Source organism: Salvelinus alpinus, chromosome 36 (genome assembly GCF_045679555.1).
Source record: "Salvelinus alpinus chromosome 36, SLU_Salpinus.1, whole genome shotgun sequence".
Lineage (NCBI taxonomy): Eukaryota > Metazoa > Chordata > Actinopteri > Salmoniformes > Salmonidae > Salvelinus > Salvelinus alpinus.
This window is the reverse complement of record NC_092121.1, coordinates 19,926,497-19,952,938: the sequence shown is the minus strand read 5'-3', so window position 1 is coordinate 19,952,938 and position 26,442 is coordinate 19,926,497. Positions and strand designations below refer to the sequence as shown.

At 44.9% G+C, this 26,442-nt stretch overlaps 1 protein-coding gene across 1 annotated transcript in view; it reads right to left on the bottom strand.

The window, feature by feature from the left end:
- The window catches only part of LOC139565107 (potassium channel subfamily T member 2-like), a 96,110-nt gene that overhangs the window by 23,870 nt on the left and 45,798 nt on the right, over nucleotides 1-26,442 (bottom strand). Inside the window, exons 11-15 of the mRNA XM_071385194.1 lie at nucleotides 26,090-26,270; nucleotides 23,716-23,880; nucleotides 22,986-23,122; nucleotides 22,185-22,248; nucleotides 21,549-21,657 (exon numbers count right to left, since the gene is read on the bottom strand). Of these exons, the coding sequence (XP_071241295.1) occupies nucleotides 21,549-21,657; nucleotides 22,185-22,248; nucleotides 22,986-23,122; nucleotides 23,716-23,880; nucleotides 26,090-26,270 (656 nt within the window). The remainder of the gene's footprint in view (nucleotides 1-21,548; nucleotides 21,658-22,184; nucleotides 22,249-22,985; nucleotides 23,123-23,715; nucleotides 23,881-26,089; nucleotides 26,271-26,442) is intronic.

Below are 26,442 nucleotides of genomic sequence, written 5' to 3'. Positions count from 1 at the left end.
GTTCTCCCCAATTAAAGTGCAACCAACCTCCTGTGACAGACACACACACACTCTCCTCACAAACACCCACGCTATCTCCCACGTAGACACACTCACACAACATCACACTATTCCCTTTCCTTGAGCCCTACTCCCTACTCTTTGAGCCCTACTCCCTACTCTTTGAGCCCTACTCCCTACTCTTTGAGCCCTACTCCCTACTCTTTGAGCCCTACTCCCTACTCTTTGAGTCCTACTCCCTACTCTTTGAGTCCTACTCCCTACTCTTTGAGCCCTACTCCCTACTCTTTGAGCCCTACTCCCTACTCTTTGTTTCATCTTTCTATTCTATTTCTGGTTAGTATGGTATTGTTTTAGATTTTTATTCTTGTTTTAATTTATGTAAAGTGACTTTGGGTCCTTGAAAATCACTATATAAATACAATATATTATTATTATTATTATTTTCATCATCATTATTAAAATCCCTTAAACTCGTGGGAATTGATCTATATGGATAGGGCTAAATTGAAATGTTTCTTACAGAATAAAATATGGAAAGCATATGCATACCATGATAGAAATGAAAACGGAACAGTTTGGAGATTATGGGGAAATTATTAGACTAAAGGTGAGGACTAAATATATTCAGCAACAAAAGAAACGTCCTCTCACTGTCAACTGCGTTTATTTTCAGCAAACTTAACATGTGTAAATATTTGTATGAACATAACAAGATTCAACAACTGAGACATAAACTGAACAAGTTCCACAGACATGTGACTAACAGAAATGGAATAATGTGTCCCTGAACAAAGGGGGGGTCAAAATCAAAAGTAACAGTCAGATCTGGTATTCTGCCCCTTAACAAGGCAGTTAACCCACTGAAAATAAGAATTTGTTCTTAACTGACTTGCCTAGTTAAATAAAGGTTAAAAAAAGAACAATATGGTGTGGCCACCAGCTGCATTAAGTACTGCAGTGCATTTCCTCCTCATGGACTGCACCAGATTTTCCAGTTCTTGCTGTGAGATGTTACCCCACTCTTCCACCAAGGCACCTGCAAGTTCCCGAAAATTTCTGGGGGGAATGGCCCTAGCCCTCACCCTCCGATCCAACAGGTCCCAGACGTGCTCAATGGGATTGAGATCCGGATCGCCTCCCTGCGGACCTGGCATCCTTTCACTCCCTCCTCTCTACATTCTCCTCTTCTGTCTCTGCTGCTAAAGCCAATTTCTACCACTCTAAATTCCAAGCATCTGCCACTAACCCTAGGAAGCTCTTTGCCACCTTCTCCTCCCTCCTGAATCCTCCTCCCCCTCCTCCCCCCTCCTCCCTCTCTGCTGATGACTTCGTCAACCATTTTGAAAAGAAGGTCGACGACATCCGATCCTCGTTTGCTAAGTCAAACGACACCGCTGGTTCTGCTCACACTGCCCTACCCTGTGCTTTGACCTCTTTCTCCCCTCTCTCTCCAGATGAAATCTCGCGTCTTGTGACGGCCGGCCGCCCAACAACCTGCCCGCTTGACCCTATCCCCTCCTCTCTTCTCCAGACCATTTCCGGAGACCTTCTCCCTTACCTCACCTCGCTCATCAACTCATCCTTGACCGCTGGCTACGTCCCTTCCGTCTTCAAGAGAGCGAGAGTTGCACCCCTTCTAAAAAAACCTACACTCGATCCCTCCGATGTCAACAACTACAGACCAGTATCCCTTCTTTCTTTTCTCTCCAAAACTCTTGAACGTGCCGTCCTTGGCCAGCTCTCCTGCTATCTCTCTCAGAATGACCTTCTTGATCCAAATCAGTCAGGTTTCAAGACTAGTCATTCAACTGAGACTGCTCTTCTCTGTGTCACGGAGGCGCTCCGCACTGCTAAAGCTAACTCTCTCTCCTCTGCTCTCATCCTTCTAGACCTATCGGCTGCCTTTGATACTGTGAACCATCAGATCCTCCTCTCCACCCTCTCCGAGCTGGGCATCTCCGGCGCGGCCCACGCTTGGATTGCGTCCTACCTGACAGGTCGCTCCTACCAGGTGGCGTGGCGAGAATCTGTCTCCGCACCACGTGCTCTCACCACTGGTGTCCCCCAGGGCTCTGTTCTAGGCCCTCTCCTATTCTCGCTATACACCAAGTCACTTGGCTCTGTCATATCCTCACATGGTCTCTCCTATCATTGCTATGCAGACGACACACAATTAATCTTCTCCTTTCCCCCCTCTGATAACCAGGTGGTGAATCGCATCTCTGCATGTCTGGCAGACATATCAGTGTGGATGACGGATCACCACCTCAAGCTGAACCTCGGCAAGACGGAGCTGCTCTTCCTCCCGGGGAAGGACTGCCCGTTCCATGATCTCGCCATCACGGTTGACAACTCCATTGTGTCCTCCTCCCAGAGTGCTAAGAACCTTGGCGTGATCCTGGACAACACCCTGTCATTCTCAACTAACATCAAGGCGGTGACCCGTTCCTGTAGGTTCATGCTCTACAACATTCGCAGAGTACGACCCTGCCTCACGCAGGAAGCGGCGCAGGTCCTAATCCAGGCACTTGTCATCTCCCGTCTGGATTACTGCAACTCGCTGTTGGCTGGGCTCCCTGCCTGTGCCATTAAACCCCTACAACTCATCCAGAACGCCGCAGCCCGTCTGGTGTTCAACTTTCCCAAGTTCTCTCACGTCACCCCGCTCCTCCGCTCTCTCCACTGGCTTCCAGTTGAAGCTCGCATCCGCTACAAGACCATGGTGCTTGCCTACGGAGCTGTGAGGGGAACGGCACCTCCGTACCTTCAGGCTCTGATCAGGCCCTACACCCAAACAAGGGCACTGCGTTCATCCACCTCTGGCCTGCTCGCCTCCCTACCTCTGAGGAAGTACAGTTCCCGCTCAGCCCAGTCAAAACTGTTCGCTGCTCTGGCACCCCAATGGTGGAACAAACTCCCTCACGACGCCAGGTCAGCGGAGTCAATCACCACCTTCCGGAGACACCTGAAACCCCACCTCTTTAAGGAATACCTAGGATAGGATAAAGTAATCCTTCTAACCCCCCCCCCCCCCTTAAAAGAGTTAGATGCACTATTGTAAAGTGGTTGTTCCACTGGATATCATAAGGTGAATGCACCAATTTGTAAGTCGTTCTGGATAAGAGCGTCTGCTAAATGACTTAAATGTAAATGTAAATGTAATCCGGGCTTTTCGCTGGCCATGGCAGAACACTGACATTCCTGTCTTGCAGGAAATCACACACAGAACGAACAGTATGGCTGGTGGCATTGTCATGCTGGAAGGTCATGTCAGCATGAGCCTGCAGGAGGGGTACCACATGAGGGAGGAGGATGTCTTCCCTGTAATGCACAGCGTTGAGATTGCCTGCAATGACAACAAGCTCAGTCCAATGATGCTGTGACACACTGCCCCAGACCATGACGGACCCTCCACCTCCAAATCGATCCCGCTCCAGAGTACAGGCCTCGGTGTAATGCTCATTGCTTTGACGATAAACGCGAATCCGACCATCACCCCTGGTGAGACAAACCACGACTCGTCAGTGAAGAGCACTTTTTGCCAGTCCTGTTTGGTCCAGCGACGGTGGGTTTGTGCCCATAGGCTACGTTTTTGCTGGTAATGTCTGGTGAGAACCTGCCTTACAACAGGCCTACAAGCCCTCAGTCCAGCCTCTCTCAGCCTATTGTGGACAGTTTGAGCACTGATGGAGGGATTGTGCATTCCTGGTGCAACTCGGGCAGTTGTTGTTGCCATCCTGTACCTGTCCCGCAGGTGTGATGTTCAGATGTACCAATCCTGTGCAGGTGTTGTTACACGTGGTCTGCCACTGCGAGGACGATCAGCTGTCCGTACTGTCTCCCTGTAGCGCTGTCTTAGGCATCTCACAGTACGGACATTGCAATTTATTGCCCTGGCCACATCTGCAGTCCTCAAGCCTCCTTGCAGCATGCCTAAGGCACATTCACGCAGATGAGCAGAGACCCTGGGCATCTTTCTTTTGGTGTTTTTCAGAGTCAGTAGAAAGGCCTCTTTAGTGTAATAAGTTTTCATAACTGTGACCTTAATTGCCTAACGTCTGTAAGCTGTTAGTGTCTTAACGACCGATCTACAGGTGCATGTTCATTAATTGTTTATGGTTCATTGAACAAGCATGGGAAACAGTGTTTAAACCCTTTACAATGAAGATCTGTGAAGTTATTTGGATTTTTACGAATTATCTTAGAAAGACAGGGTCCTGAGAGTTTAGTTCACCTGACACGAGACTGAATGAATCCAAAATGTACACTGTTGATTTTATGTGCATTTTACGTTAACTATACTTTTCACAGCATTTGTCAATAATGGAATCGAAGAATACTCTGGATACATTCAGTAACATGATAAGAATATTTCTGGAAAATGTGGGGTAGGTGCAACATAACACAAAAATATGACAAGGGTTTGAGTGAGAGGACTAGCTGTTGTCTTCAAGTGGCCACACACCCCACCAGTGTGGGCACAGTTCCTACGTCATTTCAATGCACTCAAAGAGTCTTCAACTATAAGGTGTTTTTTTTAGCTCTCCTGGCAGTGCCGTTGAGGAAATAGAGCACATCGGAACACAGCTCTGCATCCCTGCTTTTACACAATTACTGTTGTTGTTTACGCAACCAAAAACGCTCCATTATAAATCACAATCTGGGTCAGGTGGGCATGATTTGAAAGCTTGTTCTATTACCAACATAACTAGCTAAATGATAAAATACAATCGTACAGTGTTAGGCTTTCACAATGCAATTCAGAAAAGCAGGTCGTACGGTGTGCATAGAATGGAGTCATGAGTTCATTCAGATGCGGAAAATGTTCATCATAATACAACAAACAGGTTCATTGTGTTCAGGACAATCAGGGTAGAACACCATCTCATCTTGTAACTGTACATCAAACATAGTGATCAGAAACATTGACACTGTATATGACATGAGTTTTTTTGGAGTGCACATTTGGACTCACGAGTCTTTGGCTTGCTTCGATGACATCAAAGTGGTATTTATTATAATCCTCAACGTCTCATCTTTCAAAATACATTGAGTCATCGTAATTTACAGAATGAATCGTAATTTACAGAATGGCTGTCAGTCAAAACCCATACAGAGCTGTGAAGCGCAGAGTCAAAGCTCTGGAGTCATGTATAGCATGTTACTGTGCATCCACTATGTTCCAGTTTAAGCACAGACAATCTTAAATACATGTGGTATGGAGAGTTGGTCAGTGTGTGTGTGAGAGGTGTGTGTGTGTGTGTGTGTGAAGGACGTGTGTGTGTCTCTGTGTGTGATAAACGCGTATGTTTGTGTCTCTGTGTGTGTCTCTGTGCGAGGTGAACTCCCACGCTGGCAGCAGATAGTAATTACTGCAGGTCTGCCCAAACAGCAACCCTAATTAAATCAGCATGCAGTTATTGTGTGATGGTATGTGTAAGTGACCAGGCTATTGACCAGGCTAATATAGCTCAGCCCACCAGAAACACACCAGGTCATTGTTGTTCAACATTTGGTCAGGGAAAATCAACACCATGCAACCCAGTCAAACCACAAGCCAATTCTGATTCATATAAACCCCCTTTGATCCTTCCCACACAGAGAGAGAATTTGAGTGGCAGTCTGCTCTCTCTGCCTCTCTGCATAGAGCCATCCCAACATACACTGAGTGTAAAAAAACATTAGGAACACCTGCTCTTTCCATGACATCGACTTACCAGGTGAATCCAGGTGAAAGCTACGATCCCTTATTGATGTCACTTGTTAAACTCACTTCAATCAGTGTAGATGAAGGGGAGGAGACAGGTTAAAGAAGGATTTTTAAGCCTTGAGACATGTATTGTGTATGTGGGCCATTCAGAGGGTGAATGGGCAAGACAAAATATTTAAGTGCCTTTGAACGGGGTATGGTAGCAGACGCCATGCACACCGGCTTGAGTCAAAAACTGCAATACTTCTGTATTTTTTCACACTCAACAGTTTCCAATGTGTATCAAGAATGGTTCACCATCCAAAGGACATCCAGCCAACTTGACACAACTGTGGGAAGCATTGGAGTCAACATGGGCCAGCATCACCATGGACTGAGTCCATCCCCCAATGAATTGAGGCTGTTCTGAGGTCAAAAGGCTCACTATTAGGAAGGCGTTCCTAATGTTTTGTACACTCAGTGTATATGATCTAATATAATAGACATTAGGCAGTTGTTAAGCTATTTGTGGGGATCAAATCAAGTCTCCACTGCGTCTCATTAGTGCCACCCACACTGGCACTTAACGAGGGAATTCAGCACCCTGTCACAACGTGCCTGTCCACGCCACTAAAAGCCCATTGCTGCACCAATTGGTTCCTCCAGTTTGCTCCACTCTGGTTACTTGACCACTGACAGGAAGAACACTGTATTAAGTAGTGGCTTTATTGTGTTCATATGAAGAGATTGGCTGTGTCTGTTAAATTGACTCACATGCATTCATTTATTTATTTTGGGGGTAAATTGAAATGTTGCAAAACCATTCCTCTCTGTGATGTTGTCTTCATTGTGATTCAGGTAGCATTTCAGCTCTATCCAATGTACTATCCCGTATGCAAGCTAACTGTAGAAGCACTAGTAGGTTTTCTATCTATGACACATTCCTCCACTTAATACTAAGAGAGCCAGACTGGAACACATTCAACATTTCTTTTCACAACTTAATTTATTTATCTGAAAAGAAAACGTACGAAGAAACACGATGAAAGGAATCAAAACCTTGCACAAAAGTGTTTGATTTAGTTCCCACTGTACTGCACATGCAGTCCTTCCCCAATCACATCAAATATATGCAAATTAGACATTTCAAATACCTCTCAAACATCCGCATTTGCCTTGGACCAGGTAATTTTGGCTAGCCGATACCATAACATTCAACATTCTGCCCTACAGCACCAATCAGAAATCACCTCGCCACAGAGCGCTCCTCAGACCTCCAGGACTGGTACGTGACTGAGAGAAGCAGCACAGTAGAGGAGATAGGCAGACATAGGAGAATAGAAAAAGCAGCTTCATGCTATTCCATCTCCTTGGTAACGCCCCAGCTTAAACTAATAACAAACCAATGCATTCAGATGGAATTCAGACTGTTAAAAGGTAAGGCAGTGCCGATAGATGATTCCCTGCCTACAGGCAGCATATTAGGTAGGCAGAAACTGGATTTCCTTGACTAATGTAATGGGATAAAACATTAATCATTAATTGAGACAGCTTGGGTGAAGGCAGGGAAATAGGACGTTCCCGAGGATGAAGTTAGAGAAGTGCGATATTGGTGAGAGAGACAGAGACAGAGTTAGAGAGAGCTACAATGAACTACAGGACAAAATACAAACCCTCCGACCCAAAAAGGCCTGTGGTGTTGACCTAAATGAAATTATAAAATATTCAGACCACAAATTCAAATTAGTTTTCTTATACTCTTTAACCTTTAACATCATCCTTAGCTTTGGCATCTTCTGCAAAATCACCCCAATTCACAAAAGTAAAGGAAAATTTGACCGCAATAACTACCGTGGGATATGCGTCAACAGCAACCTTGGGAAAATCCTCTGCATTATCATTAACAGCAGATTTGTACATGTCCTCAGTGAAAACAATGTACTGAGCAAATGTCAAATTGGCTTTTTACCAAATTACCGTACGACAGACCACGTATTCACCCTGTACACCCTAATTGACAAACAAACAAACATTCCTCCCCACCAAACAAAACAAAACAAAAGGCAAATCACAACAGGTCACCTTGTCTTCCCAAACTCCAGAGCTTCTGCGACAGGGCCTTCTCCAGGGTTGTGCTGAGGCTCTGGAACTCCACAACCATCCCTGACGGAGTCTTCACCATCTTTCAGTTCCACCTAAATACCCACCTCTTCACCATGGCCTATTCCCCCCCCCCCCCCCCATACACACACACGAGTGGAGGCTGCTGAGGGGAGGATGGGTCATAATTATGGCTGGAATGGAGTCAATGGAATGGCATGTAACACATGGAAACCATGTGTTTGATGTGTTTGGTACCATTCCACCTATTTCGCTCCAGCTATTGCCACAAGCACGTTCTCCCCAATTAAAGTGCAACCAACCTCCTGTGACAGACACACACACACTCTCCTCACAAACACCCACGCTATCTCCCACGTAGACACACTCACACAACATCACACTATTCCCTTTCCTTGAGCCCTACTCCCTACTCTTTGAGCCCTACTCCCTACTCTTTGAGCCCTACTCCCTTCTCTTTGAGCCCTACTCCCTACTCTTTGAGCCCTACTCCCTACTCTTTGAGTCCTACTCCCTACTCTTTGAGTCCTACTCCCTACTCTTTGAGCCCTACTCCCTACTCTTTGAGCCCTACTCCCTACTCTTTGTTTCATCTTTCTATTCTATTTCTGGTTAGTATGGTATTGTTTTAGATTTTTATTCTTGTTTTAATTTATGTAAAGTGACTTTGGGTCCTTGAAAATCACTATATAAATACAATATATTATTATTATTATTATTTTCATCATCATTATTAAAATCCCTTAAACTCGTGGGAATTGATCTATATGGATAGGGCTAAATTGAAATGTTTCTTACAGAATAAAATATAGAAAGCATATGCATACCATGATAGAAATGAAAACGGAACAGTTTGGAGATTATGGGGAAATTATTAGACTAAAGGTGAGGACTAAATATATTCAGCAACAAAAGAAACGTCCTCTCACTGTCAACTGCGTTTATTTTCCGCAAACTTAACATGTGTAAATATTTGTATGAACATAACAAGATTCAACAACTGAGACATAAACTGAACAAGTTCCACAGACATGTGACTAACAGAAATGGAATAATGTGTCCCTGAACAAAGGGGGGGTCAAAATCAAAAGTAACAGTCAGATCTGGTATTCTGCCCCTTAACAAGGCAGTTAACCCACTGAAAATAAGAATTTGTTCTTAACTGACTTGCCTAGTTAAATAAAGGTTAAAAAAAGAACAATATGGTGTGGCCACCAGCTGCATTAAGTACTGCAGTGCATTTCCTCCTCATGGACTGCACCAGATTTTCCAGTTCTTGCTGTGAGATGTTACCCCACTCTTCCACCAAGGCACCTGCAAGTTCCCGAAGATTTCTGGGGGGAATGGCCCTAGCCCTCACCCTCCGATCCAACAGGTCCCAGACGTGCTCAATGGGATTGAGATCCGGGCTTTTCGCTGGCCATGGCAGAACACTGACATTCCTGTCTTGCAGGAAATCACACACAGAACGAACAGTATGGCTGGTGGCATTGTCATGCTGGAAGGTCATGTCAGCATGAGCCTGCAGGAGGGGTACCACATGAGGGAGGAGGATGTCTTCCCTGTAATGCACAGCGTTGAGATTGCCTGCAATGACAACAAGCTCAGTCCGATGATGCTGTGACACACTGCCCCAGACCATGACGGACCCTCCACCTCCAAATCGATCCCGCTCCAGAGTACAGGCCTCGGTGTAATGCTCATTGCTTTGACGATAAACGCGAATCCGACCATCACCCCTGGTGAGACAAACCACGACTCGTCAGTGAAGAGCACTTTTTGCCAGTCCTGTCTGGTCCAGCGACGGTGGGTTTGTGCCCATAGGCTACGTTTTTGCTGGTAATGTCTGGTGAGAACCTGCCTTACAACAGGCCTACAAGCCCTCAGTCCAGCCTCTCTCAGCCTATTGTGGACAGTTTGAGCACTGATGGAGGGATTGTGCATTCCTGGTGCAACTCGGGCAGTTGTTGTTGCCATCCTGTACCTGTCCCGCAGGTGTGATGTTCAGATGTACCAATCCTGTGCAGGTGTTGTTACACGTGGTCTGCCACTGCGAGGACGATCAGCTGTCCGTACTGTCTCCCTGTAGCGCTGTCTTAGGCATCTCACAGTACGGACATTGCAATTTATTGCCCTGGCCACATCTGCAGTCCTCAAGCCTCCTTGCAGCATGCCTAAGGCACATTCACGCAGATGAGCAGGGACCCTGGGCATCTTTTTTTTGGTGTTTTTCAGAGTCAGTAGAAAGGCCTCTTTAGTGTAATAAGTTTTCATAACTGTGACCTTAATTGCCTAACGTCTGTAAGCTGTTAGTGTCTTAACGACCGATCTACAGGTGCATGTTCATTAATTGTTTATGGTTCATTGAACAAGCATGGGAAACAGTGTTTAAACCCTTTACAATGAAGATCTGTGAAGTTATTTGGATTTTTACGAATTATCTTAGAAAGACAGGGTCCTGAGAGTTTAGTTCACCTGACACGAGACTGAATGAATCCAAAATGTACACTGTTGATTTTATGTGCATTTTACGTTAACTATACTTTTCACAGCATTTGTCAATAATGGAATCGAAGAATACTCTGGATACATTCAGTAACATGATAAGAATATTTCTGGAAAATGTGGGGTAGGTGCAACATAACACAAAAATATGACAAGGGTTTGAGTGAGAGGACTAGCTGTTGTCTTCAAGTGGCCACACACCCCACCAGTGTGGGCACAGTTCCTACGTCATTTCAATGCACTCAAAGAGTCTTCAACTATAAGGTGTTTTTTTTAGCTCTCCTGGCAGTGCCGTTGAGGAAATAGAGCACATCGGAACACAGCTCTGCATCCCTGCTTTTACACAATTACTGTTGTTGTTTACGCAACCAAAAACGTTCCATTATAAATCACAATCTGGGTCAGGTGGGCATGATTTGAAAGCTTGTTCTATTACCAACATAACTAGCTAAATGATAAAATACAATCGTACAGTGTTAGGCTTTCACAATGCAATTCAGAAAAGCAGGTCGTACGGTGTGCATAGAATGGAGTCATGAGTTCATTCAGATGCGGAAAATGTTCATCATAATACAACAAACAGGTTCATTGTGTTCAGGACAATCAGGGTAGAACACCATCTCATCTTGTAACTGTACATCAAACATAGTGATCAGAAACATTGACACTGTATATGACATGAGTTTTTTTGGAGTGCACATTTGGACTCACGAGTCTTTGGCTTGCTTCGATGACATCAAAGTGGTATTTATTATAATCCTCAACGTCTCATCTTTCAAAATACATTGAGTCATCGTAATTTACAGAATGAATCGTAATTTACAGAATGGCTGTCAGTCAAAACCCATACAGAGCTGTGAAGCGCAGAGTCAAAGCTCTGGAGTCAAATCAAATCAAATCAAATCAAATCAAATTTTATTAGTCACATACACATGGTTAGCAGATGTTAATGCGAGTGTAGCGAAATGCTTGTGCTTCTAGTTCCGACAATGCAGTAATAACCAACAAGTAATCTAACCTAACAATTCCACAACTACTACCTTATACACACACACAAGTGTAAAGGGATAAAGAATATGTACATAAAGATATATGAATGAGTGGTGGTACAGAACGGCATAGGCAAGATGCAGTAGATGGTATAGAGTACGGTATATACATATGAGATGAGTACTGTAGGGTATGTAAACATAAAGTGGCATAGTTTAAAGTGGCTAGTGGTACATGTATTACATAAAGATGGCAAGATGCAGTAGATGATATAGAGTACAGTATATACATATGAGATGGGTAATGTAGGGTATGTAAACATTATATTAAGTGGCATTGTTTAAAGTGGCTAGTGGTACATTTTTACATAATTTCCATCAATTCCCATTTTTAAAGTGGCTGGAGTTGAGTCAGTATGTTGGCAGCGGCCGCTAAATGTTAGTGGTGGCTGTTTAACAGTCTGATGGCCTTGAGATAGAAGCTGTTTTTCAGTCTCTCGGTCCCTGCTTTGATGCACCTGTACTGACCTCGCCTTCTGGATGATAGCGGGGTGAACAGGCAGTGGCTTGGGTGGTTGTTGTCCTTGATGATCTTTATGGCCTTCCTGTGACATCGGGTGGTGTAGGTGTCCTGGAGGGCAGGTAGTTTGCCCCCGGTGATGCGTTCTGCAGACCTCACTACCCTCTGGAGAGCCTTACGGTTGTGGGCGGAGCAGTTGCCGTACCAGGCGGTGATACAGCCCGACAGGATGCTCTCGATTGTGCATCTGTAGAAGTTTGTGAGTGCTTTTGGTGACAAGCCGAATTTCTTCAGCCTCCTGAGGTTGAAGAGGCGCTGCTGCGCCTTCTTCACGACGCTGTCTGTGTGGGTGGACCAGTTCAGTTTGTCCGTGATGTGTACACCGAGGAACTTAAAACTTTCCACCTTCTCCACTACTGACCTGTCGATGTGGATAGGGGGGTGCTCCCTCTGCTGTTTCCTGAAGTCCACAATCATCTCCTTTGTTTTGTTGACGTTGAGTGTGAGGTTATTTTCCTGACACCACACTCCGAGGGCCCTCACCTCCTCCCTGTAGGCCGTCTCGTCGTTGTTGGTAATCAAGCCTACCACTGTAGTGTCATCCGCAAACTTGATGATTGAGTTGGAGGCGTGCATGGCCACGCAGTCGTGGGTGAACAGGGAGTACAGGAGAGGGCTCAGAACGCACCCTTGTGGGGCCCCAGTGTTGAGGATCAGCGGGGTGGAGATCTTGTTACCTACCCTCACCACCTGGGGGCGGCCCGTCAGGAAGTCCAGGACCCAGTTGCACAGGGCGGGGTCGAGACCCAGGGTCTCGAGCTTGATGACGAGTTTGGAGGGTACTATGGTGTTAAATGCTGAGCTGTAATCGATGAACAGCATTCTCACATGGGTATTCCTCTTGTCCAGATGGGTTAGGGCAGTGTGCAGTGTGGTTGCGATTGCGTCGTCTGTGGACCTATTGGGTCGGTAAGCAAATTGGAGTGGGTCTAGGGTGTCCGGTAGGGTGGAGGTGATATGGTCCTTGACTAGTCTCTCAAAGCACTTCATGATGACGGAAGTGAGTGCTACGGGGCGGTAGTCGTTTAGCTCAGTTACCTTAGCTTTCTTGGGAACAGGAACAATGGTGGCCCTCTTGAAGCATGTGGGAACAGCAGACTGGGATAAGGATTGATTGAATATGTCCGTAAACACACCAGCCAGCTGGTCTGCGCATGCTCTGAGGACGCGGCTGGGAATGCCGTCTGGGCCTGCAGCCTTGCGAGGGTTAACACGTTTAAATGTTTTACTCACGTCGGCTGCAGTAAAGGAGAGTCCGCAGGTTTTGGTAGCGGGCCATGTCGGTGGCACTGTATTGTCCTCAAAGCGGGCAAAAAAGTTGTTTAGCCTGTCTGGGAGCAAGACATCCTGGTCCGCGACGGGGCTGGTTTTCTTTTTGTAATCCGTGATTGACTGTAGACCCTGCCACATACCTCTTGTGTCTGAGCTGTTGAATTGCGACTCGATTTTGTCTCTGTACTGGGACTTAGCCTGATTGATTGCCTTGCGGAGAGAATAGCTACACTGTTTGTATTCGGTCATGCTTCCGGTCACCTTGCCCTGGTTAAAAGCAGTGGTTCGCGCTTTCAGTTTCACGCGAATGCTGCCGTCAATCCACGGTTTCTGGTTTGGGAATGTTTTAATCGTTGCTGTGGGTACGACATCGTCAATGCACTTCCTAATGAACTCGCTCACCGAATCAGCATATTCGTCCATATTGTTGTTGGACGCAATGCGGAACATATTCCAATCCGCGTGATCGAAGCAGTCTTGAAGAGTGGAATCAGATTGGTCGGACCAGCGTTGAACAGACCTGAGCGCGGGAGCTTGTTGTTTTAGTTTCTGTTTGTAGGCTGGAATCAACAAAATGGAGTCGTGGTCAGCTTTTCCGAAAGGGGGGCGGGGGAGGGCCTTATATGCGTCGCGGAAATTAGTATAACAATGATCTAGGGTTTTTCCAGCCCTGGTAGCACAATCGATATGCTGATAGTTTAGGGAGTTTTGTTTTTAGATTAGCCTTGTTAAAATCCCCAGCTACGATGAATGCAGCCTCAGGGTGTGTGGTTTCCAGTTTACAAAGAGTCAGATAAAGTTCGTTCAGGGCCATCGATGTGTCTGCTTGGGGGGGAATATATACGGCTGTGATTATGATTGAAGAGAATTCCCTTGGTAGATAATGCGGTCGACATTTTATTGTGAGGAGTTCTAGATCAGGTGAACAGAATGACTTGAGTTCCTGTGTGTTGTTATGATGATCACACCACGTCTCGTTAATCATAAGGCATACCCCCCCGCCCCTCTTCTTACCAGAAAGATGTTTGTTTCTGTCGGCGCGATGCATGAAGAAACCAGCTGGCTGCACCGACTCCGTTAGCGTCTCTTGAGTTAGCCATGTTTCCGTGAAGCAGAGCACGTTGCAATCCCTGATGTCTCTCTGGAATGCTACCCGTGCTCGGATTTCATCAACCTTATTGTCAAGAGACTGGACATTGGCAAGTAGTATGCTAGGGAGTGGAGCGCGATGTGCCCGTCTCCGAAGCCTGGCCAGGAGACCGCCTCGTTTGCCCCTTTTACGGCGTCGCACAGGGTCGCCGGCTGGGATCAGATCCATTGTATTGGGTGGAAGGCAAAACACTGGATCCGTTTCGGGAAAGTCATATTCCTGGTAGGAACGATGATGAGTTGACGTTAATCGTATATTCAGTAGTTCCTCCCGACTGTATGTAATGAAACCTAAGATTACCTGGGGTACCGATGTAAGAAATAACACATAAAAAAACAAAATACTGCATATTTTCCAAGGAACGCGAAGCGAGGCGGCCATCTCGTTTCGGCGCCGGATGTTACAGTCATGTATAGCATGTTACTGTGCATCCACTATGTTCCAGTTAAAGCACAGACAATCTTAAATACATGTGGTATGGAGAGTTGGTCAGTGTGTGTGTGAGAGGTGTGTGTGTGTGTGTGTGTGAAGGACGTGTGTGTGTCTCTGTGTGTGATAAACGCGTATGTTTGTGTCTCTGTGTGTGTCTCTGTGCGAGGTGAACTCCCACGCTGGCAGCAGATAGTAATTACTGCAGGTCTGCCCAAACAGCAACCCTAATTAAATCAGCATGCAGTTATTGTGTGATGGTATGTGTAAGTGACCAGGCTATTGACCAGGCTAATATAGCTCAGCCCACCAGAAACACACCAGGTCATTGTTGTTCAACATTTGGTCAGGGAAAATCAACACCATGCAACCCAGTCAAACCACAAGCCAATTCTGATTCATATAAACCCCCTTTGATCCTTCCCACACAGAGAGAGAATTTGAGTGGCAGTCTGCTCTCTCTGCCTCTCTGCATAGAGCCATCCCAACATACACTGAGTGTAAAAAAACATTAGGAACACCTGCTCTTTCCATGACATCGACTTACCAGGTGAATCCAGGTGAAAGCTACGATCCCTTATTGATGTCACTTGTTAAACTCACTTCAATCAGTGTAGATGAAGGGGAGGAGACAGGTTAAAGAAGGATTTTTAAGCCTTGAGACATGTATTGTGTATGTGGGCCATTCAGAGGGTGAATGGGCAAGACAAAATATTTAAGTGCCTTTGAACGGGGTATGGTAGCAGACGCCATGCACACCGGCTTGAGTCAAAAACTGCAATACTTCTGTATTTTTTCACACTCAACAGTTTCCAATGTGTATCAAGAATGGTTCACCATCCAAAGGACATCCAGCCAACTTGACACAACTGTGGGAAGCATTGGAGTCAACATGGGCCAGCATCACCATGGACTGAGTCCATCCCCCCAATGAATTGAGGCTGTTCTGAGGTCAAAAGGCTCAATATTAGGAAGGCGTTCCTAATGTTTTGTACACTCAGTGTATATGATCTAATATAATAGACATTAGGCAGTTGTTAAGCTATTTGTGGGGATCAAATCAAGTCTCCACTGCGTCTCATTAGTGCCACCCACACTGGCACTTAACGAGGGAATTCAGCACCCTGTCACAACGTGCCTGTCCACGCCACTAAAAGCCCATTGCTGCACCAATTGGTTCCTCCAGTTTGCTCCACTCTGGTTACTTGACCACTGACAGGAAGAACACTGTATTAAGTAGTGGCTTTATTGTGTTCATATGAAGAGATTGGCTGTGTCTGTTAAATTGACTCACATGCATTCATTTATTTATTTTGGGGGTAAATTGAAATGTTGCAAAACCATTCCTCTCTGTGATGTTGTCTTCATTGTGATTCAGGTAGCATTTCAGCTCTATCCAATGTACTATCCCGTATGCAAGCTAACTGTAGAAGCACTAGTAGGTTTTCTATCTATGACACATTCCTCCACTTAATACTAAGAGAGCCAGACTGGAACACATTCAACATTTCTTTTCACAACTTAATTTATTTATCTGAAAAGAAAACGTACGAAGAAACACGATGAAAGGAATCAAAACCTTGCACAAAAGTGTTTGATTTAGTTCCCACTGTACTGCACATGCAGTCCTTCCCCAATCACATCAAATATATGCAAATTAGACATTTCAAATACCTCTCAAACATCCGCATTTGCCTTGGACCAGGTAATTTTGGCTAGCCGATACCATAACATTCAACATTCTGCCCTACAGCACCAATCAGAAATCACCTCGCCACAGAGCGCTCCTCAGACCTCCAGGACTGGTACGTGACTGAGAGAAGCAGCACAGTAGAGGAGATAGGCAGACATAGGAGAATAGAAAAAGCAGCTTCATGCTATTCCATCTCCTTGGTAACGCCCCAGCTTAAACTAATAACAAACCAATGCATTCAGATGGAATTCAGACTGTTAAAAGGTAAGGCAGTGCCGATAGATGATTCCCTGCCTACAGGCAGCATATTAGGTAGGCAGAAACTGGATTTCCTTGACTAATGTAATGGGATAAAACATTAATCATTAATTGAGACAGCTTGGGTGAAGGCAGGGAAATAGGACGTTCCCGAGGATGAAGTTAGAGAAGTGCGATATTGGTGAGAGAGACAGAGACAGAGTTAGAGAGAGCTACAATGAACTACAGGACAAAATACAAACCCTCCGACCCAAAAAGGCCTGTGGTGTTGACCTAAATGAAATTATAAAATATTCAGACCACAAATTCAAATTAGTTTTCTTATACTCTTTAACCTTTAACATCATCCTTAGCTTTGGCATCTTCTGCAAAATCACCCCAATTCACAAAAGTAAAGGAAAATTTGACCGCAATAACTACCGTGGGATATGCGTCAACAGCAACCTTGGGAAAATCCTCTGCATTATCATTAACAGCAGATTTGTACATGTCCTCAGTGAAAACAATGTACTGAGCAAATGTCAAATTGGCTTTTTACCAAATTACCGTACGACAGACCACGTATTCACCCTGTACACCCTAATTGACAAACAAACAAAACAAAACAAAAGGCAAAGTCTTCTCATGCTTTGTGGATTTCAAAAAAGCTTCTGACTCAATTTGGCATGAGGGTCTGCTATACAAATTGGGGGAAAAACATACGACATTATAAAATCCATGTGCACAAACAACAAGTGTGCAGTTAAAATTGTAAATAACACACACATTTCTTTCCACAGGGCCGTGGGTGAGACAGGGATGCAGCTTGAGCCCCACCCTCTTCAACATATATATCAATGAATTAGCAAGGGCACTAGAACAGTCTGCAGCACCCGGCCTCACCCTACTAAAATCTGAAGTCAAATGTCTACTGTTTGCTGATGATCTGGTTCTTCTGTCCCCAACCAAGGAGGGCCTACAGCAGCACCTAGACCTTCTGCACAGATTCTGTTAGATCTGGGACCCTCAGTAATTCTCAGTAAGACAAAAATAATGCTGTTCCAAAAAAGGCCCAGTTGCCAGGACCACAAATACAAATTCCATCTAGACACCGTTGCCCTAGAGCACACAAAAAACTATACATACCTCGGCCTAAACATCAGCATCACAGGTTACTTCTACAAAGCTGTGAACAATCTGAGAGACAAGGCAAGAAGGGCATTCTATGCCATCAAAAGGAACATAAAATTTGACATACCAATTAGGATCTGGAAAAAATACTTGAATCAGTTATAGAACCCATTGCCCTTTATGGTTGTGAGGTCTGGGGTCCGCTCACCAACCAAGAATTGACAAAATGGGACAAACACCAAATTGAGACTGCATGCAGAATTCTGCAAAAAATATCCTCTGTGTACAACATAAAACACAAAATAATGCATGCAGAGCAGAATTAGGTCGATACCCGCTAATTATCAAAATCCAGAAAAGAGCCGTTCAATTCTACAACCACCTAAAAGGAAGCGATTCCCAAACCTTCCATAACAAAGCCATCGCCTACAGAGAGATGAACCTGGAGAAGAATCCCTTAAGCAAGCTGGTCCTGGGGCTCTGTTCACAAACACAAACAGGCCCCACAGAGCCCCAGGACAACAGCACAATTAGACCCAACCAAATCATGAGAAAACAAAAAGATAATTACTTGACACATTGGAAAGAATTTACCAAAAAGAGCAAACTGGAATGCTATTTGGCCCTAAACAGAGAGTACACAGTGGCAGAATACCTGACCAGACTCAGTGAGCATGGCCTTGCTATTGAGAGAGGCCGCCCTAGGCAGACCTGGCTCAAGAGAAGACAGGCTATGTGCACACTGCCCACAAAATGAGGTGGAATCTGAGCTACACATATTAGAGACACATATTTCCCTCAGATTATAGAGCCCCACAAAGAATTCCAAAACAAATCAAATCTTGATAAACTCCCATATCTATTTGGTGAAATACCACAGTGTGCCATCACAGCAGCAAGATTTGTGGCCTGTAGCCACAAGAAAGAACAAACATCATCATAAATACAACCCATATTTATGTTTATTAATTTTCCCTTTTGTGATTTAACTTTTTGCACATCATTATAACACTGTACATAGCCATGATATGACATTTGAAATGTGTATATTCCTTTGAAACTTGTGAGTGTAATTTTTACTGTTAATTTTTGATTGATTATTTCACTTTTGTTTATTATCTATTTCACTTGCTTTGGCAATGTAAACATATGTTTCCCATGCCAATAAAGCCCTTTGAATTGAATTGAGAGTGAGAGAGATAAAGAGAGAGAGAGAGAGAGAGAGAGAGAGAGAGAGAGAGAGAGAGAGAGAGAGAGAGAGAGAGAGAGAGGGAGATAGAGAGAGAGAGGGATACCACAATGTGCAATCCGGGCAGCAAGATTTGTGGCCCGTTGTCATTAGAAAAGGGAAACCAGTGGCGCACAAACAACATTGTAAATACCACCAATATTTATATGTTTATTTATCTTCCCCTACTACTCGTACTATAATTGGTAAAACATTGTACATAATATAACACTTGAAATGCCTTTATATTTTTTAAACCTTTGTGAGTGCAATGTTTACTGTTAAATTGTGATATTTTTTTGGTTTATGTTGTTTTTGTTTCTTCTCACTTTTAGTTATTGCTTATTTCACTTGCTTTGGCCATGTAAACATGTTTCCCATCCCAATAAAGCCACTGAATTGAATTGAGAGAGATACAGAACGAGATGGTGAAGGCGAAAAGTGAAGTCTTTGCCTCCTCATCTTTCTCTCTCCTTTTCCTAACAAGTGCTGCTTGATTGGTGCTTTATGACGGTTTGCTGAACAGGAAAAGGCTTTGTTTCCCAGGAGGCAAAGTGTCCATGCTAATAAAATTACTCCTCCCAGACACGCTGTCAACACAATCTGTCCATCACGGGAGAGCCGGAGAGAATGGAATGGGTATACTGCTTTATACTATCTTGTCTGATAGGAAATGCATAGAATACACCTGCAAAAACTGTCACAAATCACAGGAGGTGTTCAGGTGGAAAATGAGACAGGCCCTTAATCAAGCAGACCAGAAACTCTGGGGAAATGGCTGTCAGTTCATAGTATGCTGGAACAGAGAAAGACACATATGGGTCTTTCTCTAAACTAGGGTACCAGTGAGGATTTCCTACACTTGACAACTTGTTACAGCTGTTGATAAATCATTGATAATAATTTGTCAATTTTTTTCAAGTCATTACATTAAGATATAAGGGGGATCACAGCTATACTCAATAATATTCACCAGTTGATTTAAAACTTATGTTTAACCCTTTATCATGGTTGGTGTCTTGACGGATTTGTCCGAAATCGTGTGACATAAAACCTTACTTTTCTGTCCTTGCATTTATGGAAGTGTAAGATATCGTTATATTATATATTAAGCATTAATCGGTTAAACATTGAACTTGAACCCTGTAAGAATCCTGGATCTGGCTGTCGGACAGTTATTGTATAGAGATCTCAGAAATGCAGTGGAACTACATAACATTTTGTGTCTCCTTATGTCAGGGGGTGAACACAGTTTTCATGGGCACACAAATCCCAAATGATGTGATTGCTAACCGAAAGAGTATTACCTTGATACTGTCATTAACGTGGTTCTTCAATAGTTATGAATAACACTTGTTGGATGCACATTTGGTGTCCAGCTGATTAGTTACGCTGCTTTATTTTCACACATCATCATCTGATCCAGGAAGGAATATTCTGAATGAGAGTCAAGTGATGAACAGCTGTTGTGATCGTGCATGCGATGCAGCAACAGCCCAAGTGCTGGAAAAAATGCCGGTGAAGACAGTTGTTCCTGGATTCATGTTGGATCTAATATCCCTAATTAATTGATGTTGATCATCTGTTGTTGTCTGCCTGGTTCACAGCAGGGTCTTGTTAGATTTAACAGTGAAAGCATCAAGGTAATGAGTTCATGTTTTCAGATTTTTTTTTTTAAATATGTTTTTTTGAAAATCTGACATTTCCTCAGTTCTGTGCTTGAAAAGTCCTTGTAATTATTGTAGACAATTTATAAGTTATCCTGCTCCCTCATAATTCATTATCTGTGATTTCATTTTTGATCAGTTTTTGTGAGAGATGTGGTCACTTTCGTTTGTTTCCCGCCGCTTCAATTGAAGGGTGTTGCGTGGCACTACTCTGTTGCTGTAAAACCATGTGTGGTTATTATGATGACGACAACATCTACATCTGCGTCGGCCACATAGGCTACAGAAAAGTCGCCATGCATGCATCCAATTTATTTAGTCAGGCAATGTCCACATTATTCTCACATATTTTATAATGTAATAATAATTTGAATATCAATGCATTTGCAAGGCCTAAAAAATGCATTGTTTTTAGTGGTAATGGTCTACTTTATTGACACTTTTTGCTAGATTTTTGGGTGGAGGGAGGGTTCTATATTAGGCCCTATAAGTACAATTATATAACATATACAATTGTATAACATTGAGGTCCATGAAAATTACAATTAAGTACTTGAAAAAGTCCCCGAAAGTCCTTGAATTTGACTTGCCAATGTGTGTATGAACCCTGCTTATTAAAGGAGGTATAGTCCTAGGTCTATGTTGTTGTGTAGGTGGAGTTATGGGCCAAGTTGCATATATGACCTTTTATTCCTCTAAGTACAAATGTGAAACTACATTATTTATTTTTTTAAACCATTTGAAAATATTTATCCCAATGTCACACATTGGCCCCATTATGTATAACACACATGCGCATACTATGCATGCACACGCTCAGCCATCCCAACGAATCCCACACTCAATGCTCTGACCTGCAAACTTGACGTGGAACTTGTTCTCAGGTTTGAGGATCTGGACATACAGGGGGCAGTTTGGGGCAAAGTCTTTCACCGCCCAGGCTCTTAGAATGGTCTGGTGATCCTGGTAGAGAAAAAGAGAGAGTGAGGGAGAAAGAGAGAGAGAGAAAGAGAGAGAGAGAAAGAGAGAGAGAGAGAAAGAGAGGGAGGAAGGGAGGATGGGATAGAGTAGCAAGAAAGAGACTCAAATCATTAGCAGCACCAGTAGCTCCACCACAGTCACAGATTGTATCTCCTCTATATATAATCCCCCTGATAAGCCTCTTCAACTAGGGCACGGAGCTTTCAACAGAACTAACCGCCTATAGCCACACCAGAAAATAAAATTCCCTCAAATTCCCGTAATTATGTCACAGGTGTGAAACAGTGTGTGAAGAACGGCAACGCAGAGAGGAAAATAGGAGGCAGGGTAAAATAAGAAGATAAATAATTGCTGTGAAATAGTTCTTAGCATGATCATTTACATTTTTATAAAAATATAGTAGAGGTAGAGAGAGAAAGCTGTGAAGGAGGGAAAGAAGAGTGGAGGACAGGAAAAGAAGGAGGGTGGCGTGGAGATTATAAGTATTAAAAGGAGATTGAGGAACGTACAGCAGCGAAGCGGTCCACCTCGAATCGGTTACTGAGGATAAAACAGGCCTCAGCATCGTCCATCCTACAGCCAGTTAGTAGAGCAGCAGGAGGGGTCAGGCCAAGACAGGACACAGGTCAGATAGAGGTAGGAGGAGGAGAGAGGATCAGGAGATGAAAGGATGAGAGGAGAGAGAGAGGGGGTGGATGTTGTTGTTGTCATGTTTTTGAGAGAGAACAAAGGAGGAACAGGACAATAGAACAATACATTTGTCCTTCAAACACACACTACTTCACTGCGAGTTACTACCAGGGGAGCAGAAGAGACAAGGAGGAGAAAATACAATCATTTTATTTGCTGTCTTTATTTAACAGCAAATAAAGAGTACTGTACTGCTATCTGCCCTGATAACTGTCAAACATAGCCTATGAGATATGCCCCTGTTGCATGTTTTGGTTTGGGGCCCCTGGAGGGGCGGCAGGTAGCCTAGTGGTTAGAGCGTTGGGCCAGTAACTGAAGGTTGCTGGATCGAATCCCCGAGCTGACAAGGTAAAAATCAGTCGTTCTGCCACCTGAGCAAGGCAGTTAACCTGTTACCCGGCCGCCAAAGATGTTGATTATGGAAACCCGCCGCACCTCTCTGATTCAGATGGGTTGGGTTAAATGCAGAAGACACATTTCAGTTGGATGCATTCAGTTATACAACTGACTAGGTATCCCCCTTCCTTTCCCTTTCACTGTAACATAGCTGTGATTTGGGGCCCCTGTAGCATGGCTGTGATTTGGGGCGCCTGAGTGGGGGCCCGATGCAGGGGACTCACTTGGCCCTCATGAGGTCTTGGTCCTTGAGGGCGGAGCCCTGCAGGTAGATGACCCTCTGAGCCCACAGGGGCACGTGGAGGACCCTCCGCACCTGGACATCCATCTCTGCTGGGCACAGGATCACCACGTAGTAGTCCTATAGACGCACACACACACACACACACACGCACACACACACATACACACAACACACTGGGGTTAATGGGAGGGCAGAGAGGGTCTCACACAAATATTCTCTCACACACTCAGTCAATTATGAAGACACATACACATCCTCACCCAGCTGCTCCTGAAAATAAAACATGTTGTTTGATCTATGCTAATGCTGATTGAATCCCCTGTTTTAACCTCAGCTGCTTCAGCTCCTGGAGAGGATTACAGAGATGTACACACACGCACACACACATGAATACACGCACACACACATTAGTCACATCTCATCTTCCCAATGGAAAACTGTGTAGAATTGCAGGAAATTAACTCTAAAACGTTGCTTTTTTTTCTCTGCTGTCAAGAGGGGAGGGTAGCTAAAGGGGGGACCAACATTTTGCTTACGGCCCCCATAAGGCTAGGGTCGGCTCTGACTGCATGACTGCATGTGTGGATATAGATGTGGGTACGCAGACCAGCGAGTCACTGAGGCCCCTCATGATGAGATCAGATTTTTTGTGGCCCCCACCCGCATCAAAGTTGCCCATCCCTGCCCTAGTTAATGTTTTTTGGAGAGACCTGCAGTCTGGGGTGAGCGAAGAACTCGTTGAGGAAGTCCATGAGGAGGTCTATCTTGAGGCAGCTGACACACAGCACCACATGCTTCTCCGTCTGGGCCCGGTATCGGCTGTAGTTCCCCCCAGACTTCTGGCGCTCCATCCACAGGAAGGCCAGCTGCTCAAACTACAGATGGGAAGAATTATATTAGTGTAATTAGTGCTGGACAGACAGTAGATGGGTTGAGGTAGTGATAGTGAAAGACAGCAGGTGGTTTGAGGCAGTGATAGTGAAAGACAGTAGGTGGTTTGAGGCAGTGATAGTGACAGACAGTAGGTGGTTTGAGGTAGTGATAGATAGACAGCAGGTGGTTTGAGGCAGTGATAGTGACAGACAGTAGGTGGGTTGAGGCAGTGATAGTGACAGACAGTAGGTGGGTTGAGGCAGTGATACTGAAAGACAGTAGGTGGGTTGAGGCAGTGATAGTGAAAGACAGTAGGTGGGTTGAGGCAGTGATAGTGACAGACAGTAGGTGGGTTGAGGTAGTGATAGATAGACAGTAGGTGGGTTGAGGTAGTGATAGTGAAAGACAGTAGGTGGGTTGAGGTAGTGATAGTGACAGACCGTAGGTGGGTTGAGGTAGTGATAGTGACAGACAGTAGGTGGGTTGAGGTAGTGATAGTGAACGACAGTAGGTGGGTTGAGGTAGTGATAGTGACAGACAGTAGGTGGGTTGAGGTAGTGATAGTGACAGACAGTAGGTGGGTTGAGGTAGTGATAGTGACAGACAGTAGGTGGGTTGAGGTAGTGATAGTGAAAGACAGTAGGTGGGTTGAGGTAGTGATAGTGAAAGACAGTAGGTGGGTTGAGGTAGTGATAGTGAAAGACAGTAGGTGGGTTGAGGTAGTGATAGATAGATAGTAGGTGGGTTGAGGTGGTGATAGATAGACAGTAGGTGGGTTGAGGTAGTGATAGCTAGTAGGTGGGTTGAGGCAGTGATAGATAGACAGTAGGTGGGTTGAGGTAGTGATAGACGGACAGTAGGTGGGTTGAGGTAGTGATAGCTAGTAGGTGGGTTGAGGTAGTGATAGATTGACAGTAGGTGGGTTGAGGTAGTGATAGACGGACAGTAGGTGGGTTGAGGTAGTGATAGACAGACAGTAGGTGGGTTGAGGTAGTGATAGATAGACAGTAGGTGGGTTGAGGTAGTGATAGACGGACAGTAGGTGGGTTGAGGTAGTGATAGCTAGTAGGTGGGTTGAGGTAGTGATAGATAGACAGTAGGTGGGTTGAGGTAGTGATAGACGGACAGTAGGTGGGTTGAGGTAGTGATAGCTAGTAGGTGGGTTGAGGTAGTGATAGATAGACAGTAGGTGGGTTGAGGTAGTGATAGACGGACAGTAGGTGGGTTGAGGTAGTGATAGACAGACAGTAGGTGGGTTGAGGTAGTGATAGATAGACAGTAGGTGGGTTGAGGTAGTGATAGACGGACAGTAGGTGGGTTGAGGTAGTGATAGACGGACAGTAGGTGGGTTGAGGTAGTGATAGACAGACAGTAGGTGGGTTGAGGTAGTGATAGATAGACAGTAGGTGGGTTGAGGTAGTGATAGACGGACAGTAGGTGGGTTGAGGTAGTGATAGACAGACAGTAGGTGGGTTGAGGTAGTGATAGATAGACAGTAGGTGGGTAGTGATAATAGTGATAAACAGTTATATTTGAACCAAGAGGCTGACTACATGTTAATGTGCTCTGTGGCATCCCCATGCATCAGACAGGCTGGGTGGCAGGGAGCGAGACTGGAGGCTCTCCTCTCCCTGTCAGCAGACACGGCTGAAACCCACACACTCAGAGGGGGTGAGGAGGTGTTGGGCAGCCAGTAAATGTCAGGGGGTATTTATGGATGAAAGACAGGGAGAGGGAGTGAGAGGGCTACATGGCTCTGTGTGCCATTTCCTGTCCTGCTCAAACATGTCTCCCAGAGCACAACAGTACAGCGGCTCAGACCACACACACGCACACACACACACACACACACACACACACACACACACACACACACACACACACACACACACACACACACACACACACACACACACACACACACACACACACACACACACACACACACACACACACACACACACATAAAAGGTTCCTATTATCACAACTGAAATGACAGTAATGGGACATGGGGAGAGGAGAAGGATACTACTATGGGCAGGAAATGACAGATTCACTGAAACAGTGACACTATGCTCTTCTGTGTAATTTGAATATCTGATGTACAATATTATTGTTCAGTCGTATAAAATAAAAAATAGCACAAGCTAAATGATCCATAAACATACGATGAAAACAACAACAACAGCAGCATTGTGATTATCGCCTCACCTGTATGGGAAGCACGATGAGCGCCACACAGATCATGATGACCACTAGCAGCTGAGAAGGCCATATCTGGGGCGTGACATCACCGAAGCCCACAGTAGAGAAGGTGACCACGCAGAAGTAGAGCGAGTCAAACAGAGTCAGGTTGTTTCCTGCTCGCTCTAGGTGCTGGATCCCACATATACTGAGGAGAGGTGGAGGAGGAGGAAGAGGTGTAGGAGGAGGTGGAGATGGAGGAGGAGGATGTGGAGGAGGAGGTGGAGGATGGAGAGGATGAGGACGGAGGTGGTGGAGGTGGAGGAGGAGGAGGAAGGAGAGGAGGAGGAGGAAGTGGAGGAGGAGGATGTAGATGGAGG